We start from the raw sequence: 17,720 nt of genomic DNA, 5'->3' as shown, positions 1-17,720 counted from the left end.
ACCACTGATGTCTCCTCGACCTTCATTTTCTTTGTAAGGATCTCCTTCAAGAATTTTGCATAAGCTGGCATTTAGGGGAGAACCTCTATAAATGGCAAGTTTACAATAACCTGTCTCGGCATATCTAAGAACCTCTCAAATTATTTATCCAGCTTCTCTCTATAAAGATTTTGGGGAAAAGGTAAAGCAGGCATGTGCTTTCTCTCTTCATTAGATTCACCCCTTCTCGAAGTGTTCTCCTTCTTCTTTTATCGACTTTATTTTTCAACTGCTCCCCAATTTCTTTTTCAGGCACACTCTCTTTTTGGACCGGAGTGGGCTCTTCCAATACTTGCCCACTTCTCAGAGTTACAGCATTTACAGTTTCTTTGGGGTTCCTTTCAGTGTCAGCTGGCAAAGTACCTGGATCCTCTCAGACAATATGGTGGCAATTTGTCCCACTTGCTTCTCCAAATTTCGCAACCCTGTGCCAAGTTCTTTGATAGTTGCACCATGAGCATCTAATCTCTCATCTGTCTTGACAATGACGGATTTCATTAGATCTTATAACCCAGACTGAATTGGTTATTGAGGGTGAAACTGCTGCCTTTGCTAATTTTGGAAAAACATGCGCCCCTTGTCCCTGAGGTCTGCATTATTTTGTTGCCATGCATTTGCCGTACCTCCTGGTGAACTCCATGAAAAATCGGGGTGCCTCTAACCCATTGCATTAAAGTTTTAATTTCCAACAGCATTAACTTCCTCAGTTGAGGCTTGACACTCATGAGTAGGGTGTCCTCTTCACAAAAAATCACATGTTGCATGAGTCTCACTTTGTATTGAGGCTTGACACTCATGAGTAGGGTGTCCTCTTCCACAAAAAATCACATGCTGCATGAGTCTCACTCTGTATTGAGGCTAAGGTCAGCTTCCTTATCTCCTTCGCCATAGCATCAAATTGTACCTGCACATATGTGTTAGCATCAACCGGGTGAACACCATTTGCCCGTCTTCTTTCGGCACTTTTAGAGGGCCACTGATTTGCATTTTCAGATAATTCATCGAGAATAGTGATTATCTCCTCTGGTGTCTTCTTCATTAACGGACCTCCAGCTACATTGCTCAACGTTCTGCATGAGGCCGATGTCAACCCATCCCAAAAATCCTGGAGTTGCATCCAGAGTTCAATACCATTGTGTTGAAACTTTCTGACTATCTCCTTAAACCTCTCCCAAGCTTCAAAACTGTTTCATTATCTTTCTGGGGAAGTTATGGATCTCTCTTCTAAACTTGCCCGTTTTAGATGAGGAGAAAATATTTGTCAAGAAATCTTTTGGTCATCTCTTCCCATGTTCGAATTGATCCTTGAGGCAAGCTCCGAAGCCACTACTTCGCATCATCTTTCAGTGTGAAGGGGAATGCCCTTAGATAAAATGCATCTTGTGAAACACTATTATATTTAAAGGTGTTCATTATCTCCTTGAAGTCCATTAAATGATTATTTGGATCTTCGTTCATCTTTCCTCTGAAGACACAATAGTTTTGCAGAGTTAGAAGCAACCCTTGCTTCAACTCAAAATTGTTTGCTGCAACGGGAGGTGGTCGAATGCTTGACAAACCTTGGTTGTAGACTGGTCTAGAGTAATCGCCAAGTGGTCTCCCAGCACCGGGACTTATGTTTCTAAACTGGCCTGCACCCACGGGTTGATTTTGATTATGTCACCCCTCTCTTATTCATAAATACGTTGTGCATCTCTAAAACCTGCTTCTTCAGCATCTCCTGCCACTTTTTCTCTTTGTTGGGCTGCCTCTCTCGCAGCCAGGTCCATATTATCTTCACCGTTTCCGGCCATATCTTTGGTTGAGTATTGCCTAACCTTTTCTAATATCTCGGTGAGATTTCTTTCCTTCTTCAGCTGTTGCAGTTATTTTTCTATTTCTGGCTCGTATGGTAGTAATTCTTTCCCAGAAGATCGAGTCATGCACCAATCTAACCTGTAACATGCGCACAGTCAAAGAACACCAACCGTAAAAAGGGAAAAACAAAATAAATAAAAAGAAATAATTCCTGAATTAGCACTACAAACTATTTCAAACACTATTGATTGCCTATCCCCGACAACGGCGCCAAAATTTAACGAGCTCAAAACACACACCTAAATATGCTCGCTAGTCAAAGATAGTATAGAAAATTATCGTAGCCACAGGGATTGGAGTTAAACAGTATTTTCGTAACTTGTAGTTAGATTGCTATCCAAGATGATCAATAATTGCTATTATATGATTAAGAACTAAAATTAACTAAGACTCTAGATCTAATTGACTAGTGACAATTGAACAAAATTAAGCAAAGAAGATATCAATAGGAGAAAATAGGGGTTGATTGGATAGATACGAGATAATTATCTGGGATTTAACTCTCGTTAGTTCACTTCTAATATTCAAGTGAGTCTCTCGATTTTACTCAATTATTAGTTCAAACATTTAGTAGAAACTCCTCTCTCGATTAAGTCTCAACCTCACAATATGAACCAATTTATGCTCGGTGAAGATATGTACGGATTCGTAGTAGAGTGGTCTTTAGGAGAGCCTCTTTCGATTATCCTCCTAACTAGGTCTAAACAATAATTCAACTAGCTTCTTTCGATTACTAAGAATAATCAATGAATTCAACCAACAAGATGATGCAAAAATATCACAAGTTATGCTTCTCTCGATTACATCAACATGTGAATATATATGCAATAATTAAATCACGCAAAACAATTCAATACATAAAAATTAGAGTTAATATCCACAAACAATCATCAAAACACAAAATCTATCAATCCCTAAAGAGAACTACATATGGAGTAATTCATCACAAATATAAAAAAAAAGCATTAAACGATCCAAACTCTTGTCTTGAGTGATGATTGAATGATGAATTCCTTGTGCTTTGGCTTCTTCACCTTATCTCTTGCCTTCTTAGGTCTTAGATGTGTCCAAAAGTCTACAAAAAATACTATTCTTCTATGTATTTATACCAAGTAGGACCGTGCCCAAACGAAATCACCCTTTCCTAGCCGAAATAGGAAAGCTTGTAAGCTTATTGTATTTCATGCGTCGCACTGTGCGTAGTAAGGTGCGTACCATTAGTGTTTTTTTCTGACAGACCCCAATAACCTAGTCTCTGAAGTTTGCTATTTTCTGAAAGATATTTACACTGATGTGTCGCACTGTGTGTCGCCCAATGTGTCGCACCAGTGCATTTTTTCAGCAGATTATTCTTCTTTGAATTTTGACGCCCAGAAGTGATCCTCGACCCCCGAACACGATTCCGACTTATTCCTTTGAACTTTAACTCAGACTTCAAAGCTCTAATTAGCTCGAATTAGTTCCATAACATCTACATAGCTCGGAATCACTCCTACAAGGCATAAAACATATAATTAGTGTAAAATACTAGCAATTAACGCTCAAACTCAATTAAAGTGCAATAAATTAGAATGTCATAAGCGACTAAAATATAAGATTATACCCTACCATCATCAGTCGGCTAATGTTGATAATTATTCGCCTCTTCGTGAATGTCCTCAATTGCATGAACAAATTTTGAAACTATGGCAATTTCCTCGTCATCAGGAAGTTTTTCATTTCTCAAACGGCGGTTAGTATCAATAAATACAACAAGAATAGATTCTTCAATAGATAATGTTCGTTTATTAAAAACTCTATATGATCTACTTGAGGGAGAGTATCCAAGAAAAATACTTTCACCGCTTTTTAGATCAAACTTACCAAGGTTGTCTTTTCCATTATTATGGATAAAACATTTGCAACCAAATGGGTGAAAATAGCTGATGTTTTATCTTTTACCTTTCCATAGCTCATATGGAGTCTTTTTTAGGATAGGTCGTATCAGGCATCTGTTGATAATGTGACATGTAGTGCTTACTGCTTCTGCCCAGAAGTAGTGTGCAAGAGAGTTTTTCACAATCATGGTTCTTGCCATTTCTTTCAAGGTTCTATTTTTGCATTCCACTACTCCATTTTTTGTGGTGATCTAGGAGATGAGAAGTTGTGAGAGATTCCCTAGTCATTGCAGAAGTTTTCAAATGCTCTGTTTTCAAATTCTCCTCCGTAATCACTTCTTATGGAGGAGATGTAGTATCCCTTTTCTGGTTGTACCTTTTTGTAGAAGACTTAGAATTTCCTTAATGCTTCATCTTTATGGCTCAAGAAAATAATTCAGGTAAATCGAGAAAAATCATCTACTATAACAAAAGTATATTTTGTTGCCTCCAATACTAGCAGTTCTAGTTGGACCAAAAAGGTCCATGTGCAAAAGTTGAAGAGGTTTTGTAGTAGAAACTATATTTTTGATTTTGAAAGAGGACCTGGTTTGTTTACTTAATTGACATACATCACAAATTTGATATTTTAAAAAATCTAGTTTTGGAAGACCAATGAGCAAATCTTGTTTAGAAAGTTTTTGAATAGCATGCATGCTAGCATGACCAAGTTTTCTATGCCATACCCAAGGATCATCAATTATGGAGGCTAGACATATTTAATTTCCCAAGATATCAATATTACTAAGAGTATAAACATGTATATCTCTACTTCCAGATAGAATAGTTTTACTTGCTTTGTCTTCAATAATCCGAAAATATTTTTAAAACAAACCTTATAGTCATTGTCACATAGTTGACTGATGATGAGTAAGTTGTATCCAAGTTTATCTACCAGGTAGACTTCGTCCACATTACATGATGAGCTGGGGAGAATTTTCCAACACTAATTACAATCCCTTTTGATTTGTCTCCAAAGGTGACCGATCCACCATCAAGTTTGGTGACTGTTTTGAAAAGTTATTTGTCACCAGTCATGTGTCTGGAACATGCGCTATCAAGATACTATTTTCCTCTTCGATTCTTCTTGCGGTGTTCTTGCAACAACAAACTACTGGTATTTAGGTACCCAAGCCTGCTTAGGTCCTGGTTGGTTAGTTTTCTAACTATTAGCCAGATTTGATATCTTGGGTCGCCAAACCCATCTTCTATTATTCTTAAACCTCCAATGGTTAGATATATGACCAAGCTTTACACAATAAAAGCAAGATGGATCATTAAAATTCCCAGGGAGGTTTTCTCCTTTATTTCTGAACCTGCAGTAGTTAGAATTGTGACCATTTTTACTACAATGAATGCATGAAGAATGATTTCTTGTCCTAAATGAGTTTTTATGAGAAGTTTACTGGTTTGATTTGAATAAACTATGACCCGTGGATTTTTGAAATCCGTTTAGTTGTAATTGAAGTACATTAACTTCTTCTTGAAGCATATCTCTTTCAATTTCACATACTTCTAGTTTCAGTGCCCAGTCTTTCTTTTCTCGTTGAATCTTTCAAAGTTCATGTAGAACTTTCTCAATGTCAACAAGATCAATATCAATGATTTCTGGAAGTTCATTAAATTTAGGACACATAGGTGAACGTACCTCACTTGTTCCTTCGTCTGCCATGAGGCCGAACTTATTTTCTTCCTCGTGATCAAATTCTTCATCAGTGTCTTCTTTGACTGCCATGAAACACAAGTTGGCTATATCCTCATGATCAGATCCTTCTTCATCGCTCCATGCTCCAAATAACTTTATCTTTTAATAATTTCTGTTGAGTTTCTTGTTCAGTTCATGGCATTCTGCTTGAATGTGACCAAGCTTTCCACACTCATATCATCTTCCATCATTCTTGTCATTTTCATTCTTATTTTCCCTTTTCTAAAGTTTGGTTTGCCTCTTCTACTATTTCGATTTCTTCTTATCATGCTTGATACAACTTTGGAGAGCATAGATATGTGCTCTTCTTGTTCTCCACCTTCTTATTCTTCTTCTATGTTTTCTGACTCAGCCATTGTTATTTTGAACGCAACGGTTTTCCTTTTTTCTTGTTTCATTTGTCTGTCCAAATGGGTCTTCTCAGAGGCAATCAGATCACCTCTGAGTTCATCATATGAAATCTTGTCAAGGTCTTGACATTCCAGTGCGATGACTTTGGGTTGCCAAGTGTGAGCACCTAATTTTTGACCATATTTAAATTTTTATCACCTTTTACTATGTAAATATTTTTAGGGGTTTAATCAACAGTTTTTAGCTTTGTTTTAACTTTTTTATAAGGTAAATAATTTTAAAAATATTTTTAAAAAGGTCAAATATTATTATTATTAATATTATTTTATTTTTATCTTTAATTTTTTTAAAATAAAAAAACCCAAAAAAATAAATTAAAAATAAAAATAAAGAATTTTGGATGGAAAACAAAATAGGAAAAATAGAAGTAGGGAATTAAAAAATAAAAGTAAAGATAGGTGGGAATTAAAAAATAAAAGTAAAAGAAAGTAGAAAATTTTAAAAGAAAATGTAAAAAAAAAAAAAAGTGGAAATTTAAAAAAAAATAAGAGAAAGTGGAAAATTAAAAAAAAATAAAAGTAAAGGAATGTAGGAAATTAAAAAAAAAGAAAATTAAAATAAAGTAGGAAATAAAAAAGAAAAGTAAAGGTTGGTGGGAATTAAAAACCAAAAGTAAAAGAAAGTAGAAAATTTAAAAAGAAAAATAAAAAAGTGTAAATTTAAATAAAATAAAAGTAAAGAACGTGAAAAATTAAAAAATAAAAGTAAAGGAAGGTGGGGAATTTATTTATTTTTAAAAAGAAGGAAAATGGGAAGTGGGAATTGTTTAATTAAAAAATAATAAAATAATAAATTTAAAAAAAAACTGAAAAATTTCGAAATATTTTCTATAAATAGAAGTAAAAAATTAGAGAAGAGGGAGAAAATAAAAAAAATAAAAAAAAGAGGAGATAATTGAGAGAAGTTTTTTTTTCTTCTTCTACGCTAAGAGAATTTCTACTCATGTCATTCTTTCTTCGTCTTTCTTTCGAAAAATCCAACAATTCATCACCCAAAATCTAACAAAAATACTTCATAACATCCCTTTTTACATGCCAAACAGTGGAGTCAATAGTCGAGGTCGAGGATTCCGTTGGAGCTTCGTTCACTAGCTTTGATGTTCTTCTTCGCTTATGCTTGTTTGACGTTCGTCTGATTTATTGTACTTGTTCTCGGAGACTCATTTAATTGAAAATTTTGCATTAAAGGTTTATTCTTTCCTCTTTTCTTTTTATTTTATTTCATGTGATTTTATTTATTTGCCTTTAAACTTTATAAATAATAAAGTAAATTAGTCCTTAAATGTTATATGCTTAATCATGTTTCTGGAAATATGGTATTGAAACTTGCTTTAAAGTTGGGAAGATTTGGACCCTAATAAGCTTGGGTTTCAATTGTTGGGCTGTAGGGTATTGGTATATGATGGTTTATTTATTCAAATATTTAAAATCATACACTTCTTCCACAAGTAATTCCATAATTCATGACCTTACAATAATCTCAAACTTTAGGAAGAATAATGAACATCGATAGAGTGCTTTAGGCGCGCTTTTAATTAGCTTATCGCGATTATGTATACCTTCCCGCGGCATAATTGTGATTTTCAAAATTAAAACCGAAGTATGTGTTCGCGCAACTTTGGCCAAAACAATCTTAATATAATAAAATGCTATTAATTGTGTACACGTACGCGTGACATGATTTTGGCACAATAAACAAAATGTATTCACACACGTGATTCGTTTCAAAGATAATTCTATATTTTAATAATTAAAAGCGGATAGATAAAGCACGGAAATCAATAAATCACAGTTTATCCAAAATTAATTCAAGCCAAGTTGTAGTCAATAAAGCGACCGTGCTAGAACCACGGGACTCGAGGAATGCCTTACACTTTCTCCCCGGTCAACAGAATTTTTTACCCGAACTTTATTTTCGTAGACCAATAATAAAAGAGTCAAATCTTCCTTTGAATAGGGATTCAAATAAAAGGTGACTTGGAACACCCAAAATTCAAATTTCATGTGGCGACTCTGAATAATAAAATAATCCATACTTCAAAAATGTCACTTTAATTGGAAAAACTCTTTAACCCACAGCAATCTATAACATATATCTTTTGGGGGGTAAAAAGGGGTGTGACACCAAGCAATAGGTAGAATCCTTATATTTTTCCTGATACGTTCTCCACTTTTGAGTGGTCTTCCAAAATATTTCAGGTCTCCAACAATTTTGCTGAATCGAGAGAACATTTCTTTCACTGATTCTCCATCCTTCATTTGGAATAATTCATAGTCAAGAATCAGTGGATTTATTCTTGTTTCTTTGACTTTATTTGTTCCTTCATAAGTAACTTCTAGCTTGTCCCACATTTCCTTCACAGTCTCAAAGCTTGAGATCTTTTCATATTCTTCACCACTTATTGCATTATACAGAAGGTTCTTGGCTTTGCCATTTATCAGCACCACATCAGATTGTTCGTCAGTATAATCATCTAGGTCTAGTGGTTCAGAAGATACCTGGCCTTCAGTAGTTTTGTCCTTCTTTGATTGTGACATGGGAAGATCGCCCTTTTTGATTACACGCCAGACGTTAATGTCATATGACTTTACATATGTTTCCTTGCATAATTTATTGTGAAATGCTGCCCATTGAAGTAAGGTGGTCAAACTTGTGAAGTTCCTTTTTGAAATAGTGCTCCAATAACAGTGTTTGTTCCCATGATCTTTACTTACTTCGTTGTTAAGCAAATATTTTTTTCTGAGTGTGAGACATGCTTTGATACCAATTGAAAGTACAAAAAGAGGGAGGGGTGAACTGTAAAAATCCTTCTTAGTCGACTAACTTTGCTCTTAGTTGACTATCGTGATGCCGCAGACAGTGATTAGTATACCAAATAAAATAAATGCAAGTAATAAAAATTAACAGGAGAGACAGAGATTTTTATACTGGTTCGTGTACCGGTGTGGTACCTACATCCATTTCCCTTGGGTTACAAGGGTTCCCTTAGATCTTCAATCGATCAGTTACAACACGAGAGTGATTTTCTTACGTTTACCATAAACGAGTTACACTGATTTCTTGACACAATCTCTCAATACTTTCTTTTTTTCTCTCTATCTTTTAATACACTAGTAAGCTTAGGAATACAGTATTTTGTAAGAAGTAGAAATATTGAAAACTTGTACGAAAGTTGCGTACTTTCCCATGTCCTTTCATCACTTCTTTAATAGTGCTTGATGAAGCTACTGATTCCTTTCTTCGAGATTTTGAAAAATCATTGATGGTGTGATTTTCCTTTTGAGGCAGTATTTTCTAAGAGTAGGAGCCAAGGGTAGCCTCTTGAATCCAGCTTGTAAAGTACAGCCAGATTCATCCTTGAAATGTTGGGTCTATTTTGATCTCCCTAATCATTGAGTCTTGAGTCTTCCACTGATTTTACGCATTTGATTGATTCCATTTCCTTCCTTGTATCGTTGAGAGTCTTTTGTCCATTTGACTTATTTCCTTTCCTTTCCTTTCTTGTTGTCCTCATGTATGCCTTCGATAGATAGATTTGAATTTCATGGTTGTTGGTCCTTCGATTGTTTCTTCAGCCTCTGGTGCACTTTTCTTCCATAGCTTTGGTTAGTGAACCTGCACACATGGTAGATACATTAGTAGAGTCTTTTTGTTTTTGGTCATCATTAAAATCTTAAACTTAACACATATTCATAGTATGCATCCTACCTATAAATGTAACCATATGGTAAAAATGGCATTTGATCTTGCAGAGTTGGTGATTAATAAAATATTACGTAATTATCACACAGAAAAACTGGCGCGAGGCTGTATTTGCATAGCTTTTATTATGGGAGTCCAAAACTCAAAAGAAGCACAAAAGTATCCTATTTGTGTCATGGGCCAATGAAATTGTGTCGCTATTGTTAGACGTGGGACAGGATCAGAAGTGGATCAAATGCATTTGGTTCCGAAATTATTTGAAGCTATTAGGCTTAAATGTGTTAAAGTTCAATGTTCACTCATAATAAGAATTACACAAGCAAGAATAACTTTACCCACTTTAATGCGAAATTCGGGATATTCACTTATATATTATTAATGATCGTAGCATAGCTTCTCTTCCACATTAGTTTTTTGACTTCTTTTGACAATCATTCATCATTGGTTAATGAATTCGCCTGTAACAACAAATTAAACTTCATAGACCCATTTTTTCTCGTCAACAAGGTCATATTCATCAAATGTTTGTAGAAACTAATCCAACATTCACCATGGTAATTAGGCCAGGACATTAGGTTAAAAAAAATAATTTTGTGTGACACCTAAGATCTAAGAATGGCCATATAAATAATGGCACAGCAGCAGACAATACTAGATCAAAGTCGCATTATTAACATAGAGAAATTGATTGAACATAATTAATTAAGATAAGAAATCAGATTAAAAGTCCTGTCACCTGACTATGTCTAAACAGGGAAATAAAGATCAATTAACAACTAAATATCATGAAGTTTGAATAATGCTATATCATAAAGTAAGTGCGACCAACGAAAACATTATCCCATGGATCGTGCAAGTTGCAACATACAATATCCTAATGATTAGCCAAGACCCATGAATTTTTCTTCACTGTCATATTCCAAATTAAACTTCGATTTGTTCAACACTTGCAATTAGGCTATTCCAATTTCGGTGGACGTATATTTCATTTTATTTGAATATTAAACCAGTTCATCTGGACTCCTTGGGTGGCTCGACTATAAGGGCAGTAAAGCAATCGCTTGGGGCCTCAATTTTTTGGAGCTTTCTTAAAAATGTATTGTATATGTATTTTTTTTAAAATGTGTGTACATTTAAATTTAAAAAGAAGTTTTGGAGTGAAAGTAAAATAACTTTAATGTGAGGATCGTTGTAATAATTAGATAATGAAATAATTTTTAATGAATTATTTCCTTACATGGATGGGGTAGCTATATTTTTTTTGCCTCATTTATATCCTAACAACTAATACGGACCTATATTATTATTTATATATTTACCTTTTTCATTTTCTCTTTTACTATTCTTATTCTCAATATTGAAAAGTGTCTCAATAGGCATTGTGGCTTACAAGTTGTCTTTTTCAAAATATGAAGCATTACAACAAGCAATCATTATATTGAATCAATGCAATATTTTTCGATATCATTATATCAACTTATCTTGCTCTATAGTTTCTTACCCTTTGATTTATACTACTATCTATTGTTTCTTGTACTTCGATTATATATCTTATTTATCTGTGATAGCTACTGCTCCTTTTTAGACTACTTTATCATAACTTATTCGCTTTCATTACTTTCATTTTCATATTGTATTGAATTGATTTTTCTTATCTAACTTTTTTTTTTGGCCATGCTTTCTCTTGTGCTGAGGGTCTTTCGAAAACAATCTATCTACCTAATGTTCTGCATACAAGCTACCTCCCTAGGCCCCACTTTGTGAGTTTTCATTGGGTATATTGTTGTTTTATATCAAATTATCAAATTCTTGAGCTGATTTTATTATTTCACCTTTATTTTATATTTTTTTATTAAAAATTTATCGTTGATATTCTTACTTACTTAGGGCCTCTCTCTCAAATTTGGATTTGGTTTTAAGCCCTCAATCTTGTTGAGACGGAATCATCGGCTGAACGTTTCAGGGGAAATTAGACCTGGTTATTTAAGAAAAGAATTGAAAAGACCTGGCTAGTTTGATTCAGCTTATTCAGGAGTGGAGGGGAAAATATATACTCCATTTTAAGGTTGTTTATATTATTTTAGATCAAGTTAGCTAATCCCCAATGCTTTCGCTCTCCAAACTCATAATGAGAAAGAATCATTTTAGACCTATTTCATATTTAACCGAGGGAGAAATTTCCACAAAAAAAATCATAAGACACTTTCATTTGGTTCACGTTAGTTTATTTCTGTACAAAGTACAAACACGCTTTCTTGTCTAAAGGTTGTCCAAACAGCAATATGGTGACACATTCAATTTTTCTAAATTGAGTTTAACGAAATGGTTTACATAATTGATTGACTTTCTCCCCTCTCATGGGCTCCGTTCCTTTCTTTTGTTGCGCAACTTCTCTTTCATACTACTAGTACTATTTTTTCCTGTTGGAAAAGGTTCATAAATTAGTTACTTTTGCACTTTTGTTTTAATAAAAACTACCCAAAGTCGACCTTATTTTAACAACTCTCCTATCTTACATAACGAATGTATTCCTATGTAATTTAGTAGTAATAAATAATACTACATATTAACATTCACAATATGAGTCAAGTAAAGACATTGTATAAAATATTAGTATTCTATAACTTCCTTCATTATCTAATCTATGTTTCGGTTGTACCATCTAGCAGTTACGTCACAATCATAATTGAAAAATGACAAAATAGACAGCCTAAAATATATTCTCCTTTAAAGTAATTGGTGGACTTGTTACCAAATAATTCTCTAAAGTCTAATTGAGTACAATTCCCCAAATAATCAAAATAAAAAATCATCGAGGTGCTAAGGATACGGATATTTCCGTTGGCATTTTGACCCGATCCGACCAATATTTGGACTCTAAATACAGCTTTGATATTTTACCCGCCACGCGGCGCATGTCGGGCCTATCATCTGGCTCCACGTGTACACAGTCCAACACCAAACGCATTACCTTCTGCGCCACCTCGACCGGAAACGAGTCACGCAACCTCCCGTCCACCCACTTCCTCAACCGCCTCTCCACTCCTACGCCGCCGTCGTCTTCCACATCGCCTCCGCACTCAACCGCTTCCCTCGCCGTCTCTATAACGGAGATTTTCCTGTAATTTCCGGTTGCCTTGTCGTACTTGTACCTCACAGGCTCTTCGCCGGAAAATAATTCCAACAGCACAACTCCGAATGCGTACACGTCGGACTTTTGTGTCGCTACTCCCGTCAGCTGAAATTCCGGTGACATGTAACCTCTCACGCCTTCAACCTCACGAGTCTTACTCGACCTCCACTCCGGCGTTGAATCCGCTAACGGCTCCTCGCTGATCTCGCCGCCGCTCGTCACGGCCTTGCTCTCGGTTACACTGCAAAGCTCCGCCGCTCCAAAATGGCAAATCTTCGCATTAAAGGAAGGCTCTGTAACGATGATACCACTACTCTTCACATACTTGTGAACCGGATTTATGTCCAAACCAGTAGTATTATGTATATAATCCAGGCCGTGAGCTATATCGGTGGCGATTTGCATTCGAGACATCCAAGTAGAGAGAATTGTATAGCTGGGATTTCTAGGGTTTCGAAGGCAGAGAGAAAGGTTAGAACCGGCGACAAATTCGTAAACTAAGTAAATGTGATCGCCGGAAATAGATGCGCCGAGAAGCTTAATTATACTTCTGTAATGACTCCTGCAAATGACTGATAATTTTGCCCTTAATTCAGATTTCTCCATGGATTTCTGAATTCTTCGTTGGAAGATAATTACATCTTTGCCATGGAGGGTGCAACGCCATGACTGTGAGGAAGAGGTGGAGGAGTAACGCTTGGCGAGGAAGTTGTTGGTGGCGGCACGAATATCGGCGAAATCATAGACTTGAGGATTATCCGGTAAGGATAACCGGAAACTGGAAAGGGATGCCTGGCTGGAGACGGAGGTGGTTGCGACGGAGGTGTCAAGGCGGTATTCGGATCCGGAGTTGGAGTTGTAGCTGATCCGGTCGCTGCTGTTAGATGGGCCGGTGTGAGGAACTGGGGATTTTGGTGGTTGGGTAGAAGTTGCTGAAGATAGCGATTTTGGGTGTCCAGAGGAGCTTCCTTTAGGGGTTATTGAAGAGCGAGATCTTGTAGATGGGCTTGGAATAGGCTGTGCAGCATCCACTGCCATTTTAGTTTTACACATGAACTGGGGATAGTTGAGAATTTGGTTATCGCTTATGATGTGAAAAATCGTAGTTGGGGAAAAAAGATCATTGGAACTTTACGAGACATAGGAACAGTAGATAATGCAAAACTGAGTCAAAGAATTCCTTTTGGTGAGTCTAATAAACTAAAAGTTCCGGTGAGTAGGGGCTGCTATTAATTAGGAAGGTGGGGTAGCTGCAGATGCTTTTGAGGTTAGTAGTTTGGGTTCGTATTCCTTCTGGAAAACACAGGAATAGGACATGCTTTGCTTTGGGGTTTGAAAAAGGACAGGAGTTCGCCTACTCGGAAAAGACATTTCGTGTTGACCGTTTCTTGTGAGGGGTGTTTGTTTTTTTTGGGTAGAGAGTAACCCGTCATAATCTCTGTCTACCGCCTCTGCCTTTCAAGTGAAACTATATTACGTGCTTGTTAATGTGTATTGAGTATGCTTCTTTTCCTTTAAATATTGGTAATTTACTTGCTTTTATCTAAACAATCTCTGTTTATGATGGTTACTAATTGACATTAATGAATTAATCGTAGAAATGCTTTTTGACATTTGTATGTTGTAAACATCCTTGAGTTTTAGGATGTCCCGTTTAATTGAAGATATCGAATATATGCATTGAATAACACGAAATTAAGACCAGATCATAGACCAATAATTCAGGACTAAATTTTTTAGACGAGCTAAGGCATTTTTCTCACCTTTTAAAAGCAAAAGAAAATCTTGAACACGCCACATTTGATACGCCAAAGAAGTTTCTGGCTTTTGCATTATCTTTATGCACAAAGGGAGGTTCTTCCGTTGACATTTGACCTCGCACCGATGTAAAGAACAATCCCCAAAAGAAAATAAGGAGTGAGAGAGAGAGATGCAATGGTTGCCCTCCTTTTATGTCACTGGCAAAGTACAGTATAATTTAGTTCTAATTTTGTCAAAGATTTCATCTTGGGTCATAATTATCCAATCCCAACAATTTACTCATCGTAAACACAAGGGCTAATTTTAAAAAAAAAAAAAAGAGTAACAAAATACATATAACAGAATGTAGGAATAATTTCTTTGTTTGTGCGTGTCATTAATTCATGAGAAAGGATCATATTTCTTCAATTTTTTTAGAAGTTCGAACGAATCATTATGTGGAAGGACCTCCAAATACTTCTCTCTTTCGATCTAATTGTTCTTTTTCTTTTTCCTAGAGGTTTCAACTTTCAACTTGTTTCATTTGAAGCCAAGGCTTCTGTACCATTTGACAAATACAAATCGATCGGTGCAACACAGTGTACCATGGCAATTACTCCCTTCGGACTACTTTAAGTTATTTGTTTTCATACATATTAAGAAATCTACCTTTTAGCATTAATTAACAATATAATTTATCATATTAACCTTAATTTGTTAATTGAAAATACAACAAATACTCTTATGCTCTTTACTCCAATGACAACTTTGAAAAAAAAAAAGTTAATTATTTTTTAATATTTAAAAAAATTAAATATTATGAACCACAAAAAAAAAATCACTAAAAATGGACCGGAGAAAATAATCTATAGCCGCAGGAGAAATTAAATGCTGCGATTATGTGACAAACAATATTGTCAAATGACACCAATGGGATACGTAAAGAGAGAATGTATAGTCTTTTGACTGAAAAATTAACTGAAGATTACTTGAGGCTACAAGAAATTTTATTTTGAGTTTCATATGCCATGTAATACTTATGTGAGACACATCTGGAATTTATGGGACCATTTATTCTAACATCTTCTCCTTCAATGTCACTTTCAATCAAGGTAAAGGCTCCTCCCTCTTTCTCTTTGTTGTTCTTTCTTTTTTTCTTAAACACTTCATCTTCCTCCTCCCTTAAACATTTCTTAATCAAGGCAAGACCCATCGAATAATGTCTTCTAATGAGTAAATAAAAAAAAAAGAAATGTAAACAAGAGGAAGAAAAAGTGATCATAGTCATTTGCGTAACACAACCTCTCACAAAAGAAAATAAGCTTGAACCAGGTGGTAAATGAGTCAAAACCTAGCTATTTTCAAATTGTTGTTGGATTATATATCAGAACTGAAGCAATTTCAGTATCATATTCACGTGTAAATTAAATATTCAATACATATAGAGATTATACCAGTTATCTCTTGAAGTGTGAACAAAGTAGATCAATCACGGTCTCCATTTCCAGAGTAGTAAGTTCACGACCTCCAGAAAACATTACACAATTTTCTGTGTTATCCAAATAATATCCGGAAAGAGAGAATTTCGGGTGGACGAAATTCCAAAGAAAAACGTGTAGAAAAAATGGCCAACCCTATACCATGTATATATAGCCACGTTTTTAGGGTAAAACCCTTTTTCCAAACCCTGTTGAGTTTTCTTTTTTCTACAAAGGAAAGGTTACCTTTATTTCCTATTATTTACGCATAGTAGGGACTACAAAATTTAATTAACAAGGCTCTCTATTATAGAATTAATCCTACCATAATAAATTACGAATTATTCCACTAAAATAATTGCACTCCTTAATTCAATTTTAAAACTCTTCCATAAAATCTTATTTTAACTCTCCATGTTAAGATTCAGATACAAATCAATCAAATTAAATTACTGATAATTTAATTTAAATTACTGACAATTTAATTTATTGATTATTTCCTTTAGACTTTCACTTAACTTATTTCATGTGTCCGATACAAAATTCACCGGTCAAGTTTACACATAAAAATTTATAAGCTTTCATAAAGGAGTATCATCAATCTCAAAAGTCGAGACATGGATTCTATCAACTAATTATTATTTTTCCAATTGTATATCATTATTGTCCAATTTATCAGGCTTATTGACCCACGGAAGAATCTAGCCTTTTAAAAAATCAAAATAATAAATGACACACACAACTAATAATAATTATACCAAGATTAAGAGTATAAGTACATTGAATGGTCTAGAGAAATTATTTTATTAAGTGAGTATAAAATACTTATCTCTACTTGATTCGTTCAATACATATAAAATGTACTAGCACAAGAAGTCGGAACTAAACCATTCCCATAATCAAGATAAATTATATTTAATCTTGTGCTACAACCATTTCGATGGTTTGTCCAATTCCAACATTATATTGTGAACATAAACTTTATGACTTATAATAACCGATGATTTACTCTTTCGTGTATAAGCTAAACTCTATACACTAAATCATCTACTATATAAGCAACGGATACACAGACAAATACATGATCTATTTAAAATAAAACTTTATTGAATTGAATAAATAAATAAATAATTATTCCATAAAGAATACTATAGCAATATGTATGGTTTATGGTATATCCTAACAAAGAGCCACTTAGACTCATAACCATGTGTCTACAATTCTAACACTCGTTCCGTGCACATGCCTATCAAAAGTCTTCTGTGGCAAGCTCTTAGTAAACGGGTCCGCCAAGTTGTTCTCTAATGCAATCTTGGTGACTACTACATCTACTCTTTGCACTATGTCACGAATCAAATGATATTTACGTTCAATGTGCTTTGCTCTTTTATGGCTTTGTGGCTCCTTCGAATTTGCAACCGCACCACTATTATCACAATAAAGTATTATTGGTGCTTGAATCAAGGGAACCACACCCAACTCTATTAGGAAGTTCCTGAACCAAACCGCCTCTTTGGATGCCACATATTCGGCTTCCATGGTGGAATCAGAACACAAGTTTGCTTGATGCTCCTCCAACTTGTGGCTCCACCTCCTAGAATAAACACATTTCCTGAGGTAGACTTTCTAGGATGTCTATCTGATTGAAAATCCGAATCAGTGTGCCCAATAGGTACGAGGTCATCTGAATGGTAGACTAGCATATAATCCCTAGTCTTTTTCAAGTACTTGATTATATG

At 35.0% G+C, this 17,720-nt stretch overlaps 1 protein-coding gene across 1 annotated transcript; it reads right to left on the bottom strand.

The window, feature by feature from the left end:
* Nucleotides 1–12,361: 12,361 nt before the first annotated feature.
* On the bottom strand, nucleotides 12,362–14,253 carry LOC107769047 (lysM domain receptor-like kinase 3). Its single transcript, XM_016588223.2, has one exon. It carries the CDS (start codon nucleotides 13,814–13,816, stop codon nucleotides 12,440–12,442), a length of 1,377 nt encoding a protein of 458 aa, XP_016443709.1. The 5' UTR covers nucleotides 13,817–14,253; the 3' UTR covers nucleotides 12,362–12,439.
* Nucleotides 14,254–17,720: the final 3,467 nt, after the last annotated feature.

The sequence above is a fragment of the Nicotiana tabacum genome, chromosome 22 (assembly GCF_000715075.1).
Source record: "Nicotiana tabacum cultivar K326 chromosome 22, ASM71507v2, whole genome shotgun sequence".
Taxonomy (NCBI): domain Eukaryota; kingdom Viridiplantae; phylum Streptophyta; class Magnoliopsida; order Solanales; family Solanaceae; genus Nicotiana; species Nicotiana tabacum.
This window is presented reverse-complemented; position numbering and strand designations above follow the sequence as displayed.